The sequence below is a fragment of the Eucalyptus grandis genome, chromosome 6, assembly GCF_016545825.1.
Source record: "Eucalyptus grandis isolate ANBG69807.140 chromosome 6, ASM1654582v1, whole genome shotgun sequence".
Taxonomy (NCBI): Eukaryota; Viridiplantae; Streptophyta; class Magnoliopsida; order Myrtales; family Myrtaceae; genus Eucalyptus; species Eucalyptus grandis.
Genome location: NC_052617.1, coordinates 3,769,818 through 3,781,893, shown reverse-complemented (window position 1 = coordinate 3,781,893; position 12,076 = coordinate 3,769,818). Strand labels below are relative to the sequence as shown.

At 41.4% G+C, this 12,076-nt stretch overlaps 2 protein-coding genes and 1 long non-coding RNA gene across 3 annotated transcripts; 1 reads left to right on the top strand and 2 right to left on the bottom strand.

Moving 5' to 3' along the window:
• LOC104451231 (cyclin-D5-1) lies at positions 1 to 1,409 on the top strand. Its single transcript, XM_039314199.1, has 4 exons — positions 1 to 380; positions 530 to 616; positions 730 to 1,021; positions 1,122 to 1,409. Exons 1-4 carry the CDS (start codon positions 132 to 134, stop codon positions 1,376 to 1,378), a joined length of 885 nt encoding a protein of 294 aa, XP_039170133.1. The 5' UTR covers positions 1 to 131; the 3' UTR covers positions 1,379 to 1,409.
• A 1,875-nt stretch (positions 1,410 to 3,284) lies between these two features.
• LOC120294987 lies at positions 3,285 to 4,251 on the bottom strand. The gene is made up of 2 exons (XR_005552359.1): positions 4,037 to 4,251; positions 3,285 to 3,873 (listed from the first exon to the last, which is right to left on the bottom strand). It is a non-coding gene; the product is annotated as an uncharacterized LOC120294987 (long non-coding RNA).
• Positions 4,252 to 4,571: 320 nt separating this feature from the next.
• On the bottom strand, positions 4,572 to 11,362 carry LOC104448064 (calcium-transporting ATPase 1). Its single transcript, XM_039315762.1, is given in 9 exon segments — positions 4,572 to 4,926; positions 4,929 to 4,989; positions 5,451 to 5,749; positions 5,852 to 6,023; positions 7,309 to 7,467; positions 7,578 to 9,329; positions 9,332 to 9,519; positions 9,610 to 9,664; positions 10,715 to 11,362. Coding segments are annotated over 9 exon segments (3,048 nt in total). The 5' UTR covers positions 10,892 to 11,362; the 3' UTR covers positions 4,572 to 4,741.
• Between the last annotated feature and the right edge of the window lie 714 nt (positions 11,363 to 12,076).

Below are 12,076 nucleotides of genomic sequence, written 5' to 3'. Positions count from 1 at the left end.
CATCATCTCCATCTCCTCTCTCTCTCTGTGTCCCTCTTTTTGTCCATGGTGGATTCGCCCGGGAGTTGAGAAGGACGAATTTTTTTATCTTTTGCCCAGTGGATGACTGGCTGTGCTGTCGACAGGACGTGATGGACGACGGTTCCCCCTCTAGCTTTCTCTGCCAGGAGAGCGAGGCCTGCTTGGGCGATCGCGGGCCCGTCGAGGAGGACGAGGAGTTCGTCCACTTGAGCGATTGTAGTGTATTAGATGACGAGCAGTGTCTGCAAATGCTGCTCGATAGGGAGACCGGTTCTGGGTTCGAGAGAGACGGGGGTGCTCTTGATCCGGGGAAGTGGATTGACTCGGCCCGCTCCGGCGTGCTCTCGTGGGTTCTCAAAGTCGGGTTTTTCCGTCCAACCCCATCTGTCCATTTCGCTTGAAAAACTCCGCAAATTGATTGGGAATGAATGGAAATGCAGAATTAATGAGATTGATTGATTTTATGGCTCTTTGATTCTTGCTTTCTTGCTTGGTTGTTCGAATACAGACTAGAAAAGTGTTTGGATTCCGCTTCCAGACGGCGTACCTGGCAATGACGTACTTCGATCGGTTCCTTTCTAGGCGGTGCATCGATGTAAGTCTAGTCCAGCGTAGTTCACACACATGGAAGTGACTACTTTCAATGTCATGAACGATGTTTAAGGTGTTTGTGACAATGTTGTATGTTGTTGTTTGATGGTGTTGTAGAGTGAGAAATCATGGGCAATTAGGTTGCTGTCTGTGGCTTGCCTCTCTCTGGCCGCGAAGATGGAGGAGGTGAGGGTTCCGCCGCTGTCAGAGTACGAGACAGAGGACTACTATTTCCAGAGCAAGGGGATTCAGAGGATGGAGCTCCTGGTGCTGAACACATTGGAGTGGAGGATGGGCTCGATCACGCCATTCGCATACCTACATCACTTCGTGGCGAGATTACACAAGGAGCCTTCGCAGAGCGGGGTCGCGTCCAAAAGCGTCGATCTCATCTTGGGCATCATGAAAGGTGGGATCTTGAATGATTTTTCAATGTGTATCCGAAGAAAGTCAAATTGCCTTGCTGTTGCTGTTTTGATTGGTGAATTGAAGTTTCTGCTCCGTTGCAGAGATCAACCTGGTCGATCACAGGCCGTCTTCTATAGCCGCCGCCGCAGCATTGGCCGCGTCAGATGATTCATTAACAAGAAATGCACTGGAGTGTAAATTAAGCGGCGACTGTTCTTTTCATCAGAGCCTGGACATTGTGAGTTGTGTTGAGAATATCAAGAAATCACCATTCATCATGTTCTATTTCCTCTCATCAATCAAAGTAGTCTGTGCCGTTCCTTTTCTCTTGAAAAGTTCCGACCTATTGATGCTTTAGATCTTTTTCTTTTACCCCTCCACAGGAAGAGGTGTTCTTATGTTACAGTCAAATGAGGAGTTTGGACAAGGAGATGATTCAACTGGCCAGGTCTTCGTACCGGCCAGAGCTAACCATCGGCCATTTGAGGCCGCCAGACTTCTCTGATATTTCTTCTGTCACTTATGCTACAAGTACCAAAAGAAAGTCTCCACCCGATGATGATAGCGATCGAGCTCCCAGTGCTCCGGACGATAAGCGACGCTGCTAACGAGACCGTCGAGGGAGTTGATCGACGGTCGCCTCAGACTACACATCGAAAAAAGAATAACGAGAATAGAATATAATTTAGAAAGCATAAAGGGGTGCATCAAAAGCAAAGCCTTTGGGCTTCATCCGAAAGCTGATTTTTCATTTTTAAGGGAAAGCCACACACACAAACACGGGGGTGAAAAAAGGTCCAGAATCTCCAGATAGAGGGAGGAGGAGGGAAGGGGTCTTGAAAAGCTGCTCCAGAGTGGGGTCAATGTCTAATTTTCAGCTCAGTCACCTTCATTGATTTTTGATTTTTGATTTTTTGATGATGATGTTTTTTTTTTCCTTTTCTTTCATTTTGGCCTGACCTTTCTTTTGAATTCTCATTTATTTGTTTATTTATTTATTTTGGGGGGGTCTCAGACTAAGGTGTCTAGAACAAGCAGCCCTGGCTTTTGATGTGGGATTTGCTTTGTTGTTTGCTGCCCTGTGTTTTTTAGGTTTGATTTGATGCATCAAGGATTTGGCGTTGGCCAACCAGCCAAAGAAGAGAGAGAAAGAAGGGGTGGGGGGTTATGTAAGGAATTAAAAGGTGAAGTGAATGTGATTGGATTTGTTTTGAATGTTTGGGGGATAAGCCTTTCAAGGGCAGGGGCCCTTTGTCCCCTTCCTGCGGAACTTGCCTGTTCTCAAGGGATCATGATTCATCTTCAATGGCAATTGTTTTGTTGATTTAAAGGGTACTTCCCATGTTGATGGTGCCTTTTTGATTGGATTCTCATTTTCGTTGCTCAATGTGGGCTTCTTTCTGTGCTCTTTGCTTTTTACAAGACACGTCTTAGAGGCTGTTTGATTGATGTCGATCAAAAGTAGCAACTTCGTGATTTCTTTTTAACGGAGTCGGCCATTCTCTTGTCTGTCGCGAAACCATACAATATGCCATCATGGCCGGCGGACTTTCACTAGATTTGCAACTCGTTGGAATTTTTGCTCATTCATGATAGAACGGGCTTTGCTTAGCGTGTGTTTGGTACCGGTTTTTCATAACTTTTGGGGAGAAACTTCAGTTGAGCCTCTTTGCAGCTCCAATACTAGCTTAACATAGCTGTTCCTATGAAGTTTTGCTATGCTGTAATTTTTGGACCTTTTAAGCGAGAGTAGTAGCAATTTTTTCTAGATATTTGAAACAATAAAATCATAATAATTAAGATAATAACAATAGAAGTAAAAATACCTAATAGGACGTGTAGATGTTATAGTCATCATCATAAAGTTTACTAATAATAATAATAATAATTAATTAATTAATTTTTTTGTTGTTATTATTTATTATTATTATATTAGTTATATGTACTTACTATTGTTTTTATCATCGTAATCATCATCATATGGTGAAAATAATTTATGGCAATTATTTAATAAAAAAAGATATACAACAATGTTATCAATCTTTTATTTGTCATTTGGTGATTATAGTAGTCTCGCGATAATTTTTTATCAAGTGCATTAATCATTATTGCCACACCACATTTTCGAAAAATGTGTTGCCAAAATATGTGTATTTGGTAACAACACGATAGAATGCGATTACGATACAACTATCGCTCTACCAAACAAGTTGTCATGTCCAAAAGTTATATGATCTAGGCAAATTGCGCAACCAACAATTTCATTGTATGTAACTCGAGCAAGTTATTAGCGTTATGTTACCAAAGGATACTGCTTATATTGTAATGACATAACTTTTAAGGTGCGACTCAAAAGAAATGTTCCCAAAAAAATAAAAATGTACAGACAAAGCCCTAGATTGTCTAGCTCCTCTACAATGATTAGGACGAAATGGGAATATACCCAATTTCTGGTAGATTTATACAATGCAAGATGGGGTTAGTCGATTGATGGAGTGGGTTAGCAACGTTCGATTAGGGGCCAAACATGGGGGACAAGAACTGTGCAGTCAAAGACTAAACTGGCAAGACCAAGTACTCGAGGTACTTCCCTGGCGTTTTCGCTCTGAACAACTAACCTTCCCTTTCATTCACAGTTGGCAATTTGTACTAGGGAGATGCGTATCACTTGCACGCATCTTATCTACCCTCTCTGACTTTCAATCTTCTCTCGGTCTTGTCGTCCATGGTTTGTCTCCGGAGCAGGTGATCCAGGGGCCATGTGGGAACACAACAATCCGAGGAGCCTCCAGGAAATTTCTTCGGCTCGGGATACATTTTGTCAATGCCAACTTGTTTCACTGGAAAGGGGTACTGCAATTTGTCATGAATGAAGAAATAAATAAGCATCCGCCCATTTATTGCAGCTAGTACAGTTCTATGGTTGCTGAATTTTCAGGATTCAAGTTTATCTGTAAATTTTTTTAGGATGATTTTGATTGACGTATCATCGCCAGCTAGTCATTTCATGGATTACCTTGGGTTTCTCTGTGCTTTGATCGGTCGTGAAGAACGAAACCACCTAGAAACTTCGCAAGGAGCAAGGCATTGTAGCAGCACCTTACCCTCAAATAAAAACTACAGATCAGCTTGTCTTCGTTCCCAACAGCCACTATTGCCATGCATACATCACCCAACAACCTGTACAATACGCATGTTCAGCTTCACTCAATCATGGACACTTAGCCACTGCAAAAGTCAATTACAGTTCTTTCCCCGAGAGAGTCTAGGTCCGTCCTGAACGTTTTAACAGCGCACCAGTTCTTTCCCACTGGATCGAGTAAAATGGGTTCAACTCCCAGGGTACAACACAAAAAAAAAGGTCCGTCCCGATGTTTGTAACAGCGCACTATGTTTGGCTTTGAACTTTTTGTTAGTAGACACGTTGACCACATGATGGCTAGGGTTCGATTCCCCTCCTGCAATATTAAAGCGCTAATCGGTATGTTGTTCGACATAACTCCTATTGAGAGTAAAATAGAAGAGGATGATTCATCTAGAGGGTCAAGTTCAGTCGCGAATAGTCAGGGTACAATACAAAAAAATGCTGTCATTCATGAAAGTCAGATTGAATATCAAAACTTAAGCCCTGAACTTTTGGTGGCTTTAGGAACTTTACAATAGCAAAAACTGGCGGCTCAACTCCCACAAGAAAACACAAGGTTAGATTCTTCTACCTACATTATGCTGATCCCACAGGGATCATCTTCAAAGCAGCTGCAATTGGCATGCCCAGAAACCCAAGTAAAATGCTGACAAACCACTGCTGCAAGCTAAGAGGATAAGTGTTTGCAAATGTTCCCAAGAATTCGATGATTATGATTTGGAAGACGACAGTGCAAGTAAGCACGGCCACGAATACGTAGTTTTCAGTATTCCCTTGAACACATTTATCTTCTCCATCTCCCTGGAGCTGATTTCATTGAAAACCTGCAGTCAACGTAATGAATTTAGTGTAAGCCCACAGTATTAAGGAAGTTGGAAGCAACTGTTAAAGAATCAAATACCAGCCCCATTCATGTCAATAAACACAATTTCCACCACCTGACTTCCCTAATAAGAAACAGTTCAAATTGCCATGTAATGACCAGCACACTGAAAGCTCATGCAATTTGTCAAATAATGAAAAGATCGAAGAGCAAATGCCTAATTCCATTTACTGTGTGAACATGCAAAACCATGATTTATTATGACTACTGTGACTAAATTTTGCTGCAGCCACTTCTAGCATACTGTTTTTTTCCCCTTCTATTTTCCAGGTACACTGGAGTCTCTTGACTCGAAGTCAGAAGTCTGGTTGTTGAATCAAAAGATCACTTCTCATGCACCGTAAAAAAGATGCATTCTATTGTTAGAGCATCAATGCATAGCTTGGTGACTTTAAAGTTTACCTGGCAAAAGACAAACGAGTTAAAGATGATGGTGTTCAATATCAAGTTAGAGTCTGGACCCGTGAGATTGAAAGCTTCTGTTCCTCTCGTTTGAAGATACCATATGATGACAAATTGATACAAGGACTGCCCCAAGATATTCCTCCACATCACATTACTGATGAAGTTCCCTTTCCTACCAACTGGTGGCCTCTTCATCAAGTCATCAGTAGGAGGTTCTGTTGCTAATGCAAGGGCTCCCAGAGTGTCCATAATCATGTTGACCCACAGAAGCTGTACCGCAGTCAAGGGAGCATTCCCTACAGATACATTATTCAATCATGAGCATGAAGGAAGAACAAAATCCCAGTATAAAAAAAAAAAAAAAAACTATCCAGGAGATTGAGAAAGTATCTAATTACCAGTGCAACATGCCGAGGAGAAGTTAACGATCAAGGCAACGACATTGACTGTCAGCTGAAACTGGACAAACTTCTGAATGTTTATATAGACAGAACGGCCCCATTTAGCCACTGTTGGAATTGTGGAGAAATTATCATCTAGGATGATCACATCAGCACTCTCCTTTGCAACCTGAGATGAGAAAAAACTTTAAATACTATACTACTTAACCTAGGTAGTAACAAGCTTGATGACAACGGGCGACTGAGACTTGACGGGTCATTATTGTACTTGGACATTTGACATCAACATAATGAAGCAGAAGCTAGAGGGGTCTGGATATACAGTTTAAGGGTCACATTGAGCCTCTGATTACAACAATTATACAAACTCTCCATCTTGCCTAGCGCAGAGCAATGAAAACAAGCAATCTGCATTATGGACTCTCCCACCAGCTTTGCTTAAATTTTTACATAAAAATTAAAAGAAAAGCAGGCAGAAATGCAATCCTTCCTTACTGCAATAAGCATTCATCAGGTGTACAAGTTTGTGACAAATAGCAGAAAGCACAAATCCATGGGGAAGAAAGGAAAGCTTCAAGGATGCAGCAAAGAAAGTTCCAGTTAAAAGATGATCTCTGACACACTGATATATAATTAATTATGAGGAAGAACGAGTTCCACAGTGTTATGATACACACAACTAAACAAGACAAAGAGCTCAAGAAGTTACGCTTCAAGGAGAAGGCTTCCAAACATTTAAGAGATCATAATGTACAAGTTAAGAAGAAGAATATTATTTTAGGAAAAATTCCAAATAACGGCCTGAAGTGATTACGTCCATTTCAAACAAAGGCCTAACTTTTTCCAACTGATCAAGGACATCTTAGTCATTTGCCTTTTTGAATTGTTCCCCCTTTTCTTTTCTTTTTTTCCTTTTTCTGGTTTTCTTTCTTCTTTCCCAGTGGCGGCCAGCCACCGGCCATGCCAAAAGGGCTAGGTGAGGGTCACCAAGCCCTTGTCAGCCCCAGGTGAGGTGACCCTCACCAAATCAGCCTTACTAGCAGCCAGCAAGGGCTTGCAGGCCCTTGTCGGCCCTTCCTAGTGGCCGGCGGGTGGTCGAGAGGGCTGGCCGGAAAAAAAAAAAAGAAAAGAAAAGAATAAAAATTAATTTAAAATTTAAACTGTAATTGGATGAAAACGCCCTTTGATCGGTTGGAATATTTAGCCGGCCGGCAACCATCGAGTCAAGCCCTCATTTGAAATAACCATAGCCATTGTAGACCCTTATTTGAAAAAACCATGGCCACTTCAAGTCCTTAATTGATACAAGATCTACTCCGTGCCCTTACTCGAGAAAATGAGGGCACTTCAGATTCTTATTTGAAATTTTCCATTATTTTATAACCGCAAGATCTTAAGCATCCCGAATTTTCTGTCAAAATCACACGCAAAGAGGGTAAAACAAGCAAAGGTACCTCAGTTCCAGCAATGCCCATTGCCAGCCCAATATCCGCTTCTTTAAGTGCCGGAGCATCATTAGTTCCATCACCTGTCACAGCAACCACTTCTCTAAAATCATTCTTCAAGTGTTTCACAAGTTTATGCTTGTCCAATGGAGCAGATCGAGCCATCACCTGCAAAGCAACAGATATCAGAACAAAAATGCATTGTGTGATTCTCATTGCGCTTCCATATTACTCCTTCTAATATCTACTGAATAATGAAGGTCAATATGTATATGCACCTGAATTTTAGGGATCAGCTTAAGCAGTTCCTCGTCACTTTTTTCGCGGAACACTGGCCCCTCAATTGCTATACCATCATCAGTCAAGATCCCGCACTCTCTAGCAATTGCCTTAGCTGTGTTTATGTTGTCTCCTGTGACCATACGGACAACAATTCCAGCAGACCTACAAATTGCAACAGACTCCTTGACACCAGGACGAACAGGATCTTTGATGCCAACAATTCCTATACAAGTGTATCCTTGGGTAGGAATAGCATTTTGTGGAGAGAAGTCATTCCCAACGTCCATGTAAGCAAGGCATAGAGTTCGAAGAGCTTCATTAGCAAATCGTTCGATTGTTTCCTTCAGATAGTTCACTGAAGAATCATCAAGGGGAACCACATCCCCATTCGTGTCTATGACTTTGTCACATGCAGCCAAAATAATTTCAGAAGCACCTTTACAGTGAGCCCGACGACCTCCTTCAGGAAGCTCTATTACCACCCCCATTCTCTTCTTCAAAGAATTGAAAGGTTCAACCTTTATAATCGTTGATTTTTCTCTTTCTGCTTGGAAACCTCCTCCAAGCTTCAAACCAAATTCCAAAATAGCTGTTTCAGTGGGTGTTCCCAGAATTTCATATTTTTTCTCCTTGCTGTTTACAACTTCTCCCCCTGTATTAGTAAAAATGGACTGAAGTAAGATTTCCCTTGCAAAGTCAGGAATTTCAGAGCAGAGACTGAGAGCTGCCTCAGGGCTACTGACTTCCTTAGATTTCTGACAAATGCAAGCTTTCACGACAGTCATGTGGTTAGTAGTAAGCGTTCCAGTCTTGTCGCTGCATATTGTCGTGGACGATCCCATTGTTTCACAAGCAGCAAGATGGCGTACCAGTGCCTTGTCATTCATCATTTTCTTCATTGCAAAAGCAAGGCTCAACGTCACTGCTAATGGCAACCCTTCAGGAACAGCAACCACGACAATTGTAACTGCTACCGCGAAGAACTCCAATATTTCCATTGCATCATCCCCAGACAAGGACCAAACTGATCCTTCTTGATACTTTCGGGTAAGCAATCCTTGGACTAACACAGCAAAGGTTATAACAGCAAAGAATAGGCCAACTTTTCCAATGAGGGTGGCCACACCGTTGAGTTTGACTTGCAGTGGGGTTTCATCATCTCCACTTTCACTTAGAGTAGCCATTAGTTTGCCCCACTGGGTTCTCATTCCAACAGCGGTCACAAGCATCTTGCATGATCCATCCTGAACTTTCGTTCCAGAGAGAAGAAAAGGATTACCATTGCTAACATGGACAGGTTCACTCTCTCCAGTTAAACTAGATTCATTTATCAAAAGGGAATACCCGGTAATAAAAAGTCCATCAGCTGGGACTTGATCACCAATGTTAAGATGGACAATATCGCCTGCAAGAAGATCATATATAGATAGTTTTTGTCTATAACCGTTTCTGGTCACCTGAACCGAAATTTTTTTCTTCTCCGCATCCAAATCCTTAAACTGCAGAGATTGTCTATAATCACTCGTGGCAGTCACAAACACAACGAGCAGAATGCTAGCCACAATTCCAAGTCCATCATGGGCACCCTTTGGCCAGCCTTCCATTATTATACCAACAATTAGAGAGACAGAGGCACAAACTGCAAGTATCATTAAAGTCATGTCTTGGAGAGCTTCCATGACAAAGAACCAGAATCCACGGGTCGGGCTCTCCGTAAATTTATTAATTCCAAAGATCTTTTCCTCTTGTCGATTAAATTGTTAGAAGTAGGAATACCATCAGTAACTGATGTCGAGAGCTTGCCTACAATGCCTTCAACTCCCCCATGACTTGTTAGTTTTTTCACATCGTGGCCCTCAACAATGGATCCCAATTCTTCCGCACAAATTTGAAATCCTTCAGCCTCAACATTTTCAGGTACTTTGTAATCACTCAGTCCTGCAGGCATCCAGGTATGACTAAACATGAGAAAAATAGCAAAACAGAATAAGGAAATAAAAGGATTTACTTTTATTGAAGGATCATCACCTTGGATGAACTGAATTGCAGCCTGTGAAACTATGACAGCAACCCTAAAATTTGTCTGCAGCAATCAAAATGAAATTAGAAAGAATGAAGATGAAAATTAAGAGCATGGAACACAAAACTATTAACTAGTGCGATCACTCATGTAATCTACTCAAGAACAGGTACCAAGGAAGATAGAGCCTTAACATTCCAAAGAGCAAGTCACTCGGGATTACAATAAATAGAGGCCAAATACATTCTCTGCATGAGTTTCCAGGTACGACCTCAAGGCATTCTTCAAAAAAGTCTAAATGAATTTTGAACTACAAATCTGAAAACAGTTCATCCAATTCCCAATGAGCATTTAAAAAGGTTACTCGAGTAGTTAGCTTTCAATGTATTATTGCCAGCCCCACTTGTCATCTCTCGCATAGGTATACACTAATCAAAGCAAGCGTCCTACTAGAATGTGTTGTTTGAAAGCTGAAACTCTTGCCAATATCTATTTCAATCTTGGAAGTTATCTATATCCATTGCTCTGAGAATATGTTAGTGCAGCAAGAATGCAGGAATTTTCACAACCGATTAGGAGAACTCCTCCTAGTTTTAAAAGATAGAATCGAGGGATAAAAGATATCATTTAGATCAAGTTTAGATAGTCACTACGCGATTTCTTCTCTTCTTTTCTCGAAATGAAGAACGTGATTGAGAAAACAAACCCCGAAGAAAGCAGGGAAAGTCGAGAGACATGAAAGAAATTGATGGAAGTGGAGTGAGATGGATCCGCTAAGTATTTGACAGTTTGAACACATGTAGGAACACGACAGAGCATCCAAAAAGGAAATCTAGAACTCAGAGCACTCGACCGTAACCGATATCGTGCATAAGTTGAGAAAACTACGAGGTAGGGCAGGAAAATCAAGACAAGCTCTCGATCGTCCGTTCATCGGCTAACTCATCGCTGGTCGACAAAGCTCGTTTTCAAGATAAAGTCATATAACACAAGCCTAGCAATCGCATAGGCAAATAAAATTAGCACTTCTCTCTCTCTCTCTCTCTCTCTGGTCAGTGCAAGATCTCAAGTTCCCCGGCGATAAGAGAGGAAACAAAACAGCGGCAGACCGACCTTAAACGTGCGACGAATAGCATCGGCTTCCGATCGCTTGTTCAGATTGGCCGTGAACCGGAACCTCCGTTTCCGGTTCTTCACCAACCAGCAGGCGTTTCGCCACCTCTGGAGCGCCTCCTCCGACGAGTTCTTCGCCTTCACATCCCCGAAATTTTCCTTCAAGTAGTTGTCCATGTCTCCTACTCGAGCCGAAAAAGCTCCCAACTCCGAATCGGTGTGTATTTACAAAAGCCCTAAAACCCGACCTAATCTCCAGCGAGGTAAAAACCTCGGCAGGATCAGCGAATATTTACAGATTCTGAGGTTTCTGCAGTTACTGCCGAATCGTGCGTATTTACAGAAGACTCCGATCCGATCAGTGAATCGAGGGGGAGACTAGAGCTGACCGCGGAAGATTCAACAGGAAGAGAACTAAAGGGAAAAGAACGAAGAAACGGAAGACGAAAACGGCTTCTTTATTCGATCAAAGGATCCCCTTCCTATTCCATCTTCTCCGAACTTTATAGTAGAGGAAGCAGCAGACGCGGGAGGTGGTCCCGTTTGGATCGGCGGAACGCGCAAGATCTTTAGCAAGACGAGACGAGACGGAAGTGCAAATCCATTGACGACGACGGTGGTCAGCGGGTGGTGGTGAAAGAGCGAGGAAGAAGAGGAAGAAACGGAGACGAAGCAACACGCTTGCCTTTTATGACCGAAAGAGGAAGGCTCCCCGTAGTTGCTGATAGATATTTTCTCCTTTTCTCCTCCTTTAAATAAAAGGATTAGTTGGGGGTCATTTAAAAATTCAAACTCCCCGGACGGGAAAGTTTTGGGACGCCTTCATGACTGATGTAAATGGCAGAATAATCACGGACCGTCAGTTTTAATTTATTTAATATAATCATTGAATTTTATCTTAACGTATAATATAATTGATATATATTTAATTAATATATAAAAATGAGCAATGCTGTCATTTCATTAATTCAAGTTCATGAACAATATTGAACATCTTTATACAGTTCGATAATTAAATTGAATGTGTATCGAAAGTTAATAGACTATATTTAATGATTTAACAGTTCGATATTACACATCGGATTAAAGTTCATAATCCACCTTACATATTTTGATAAAATTTGTTGATCATTTATATCATTTTTCCTTCTTGATTGAATCACGCTAATTTAGATTGTTAAGTGAAAATGTGCAATTAATATTCGTATATTCCAACAAAATCAAAAGATTTCAGTAAATTCGAACTCTCCTATAATAATCACACGAAAGAGTAGTAATCATACTCGATCAATCATCTATGTGTCGATCTATGTTTTGTTTGCATTCTATAAATAAGGTTTTCACTTTTTAGATTATTTATGA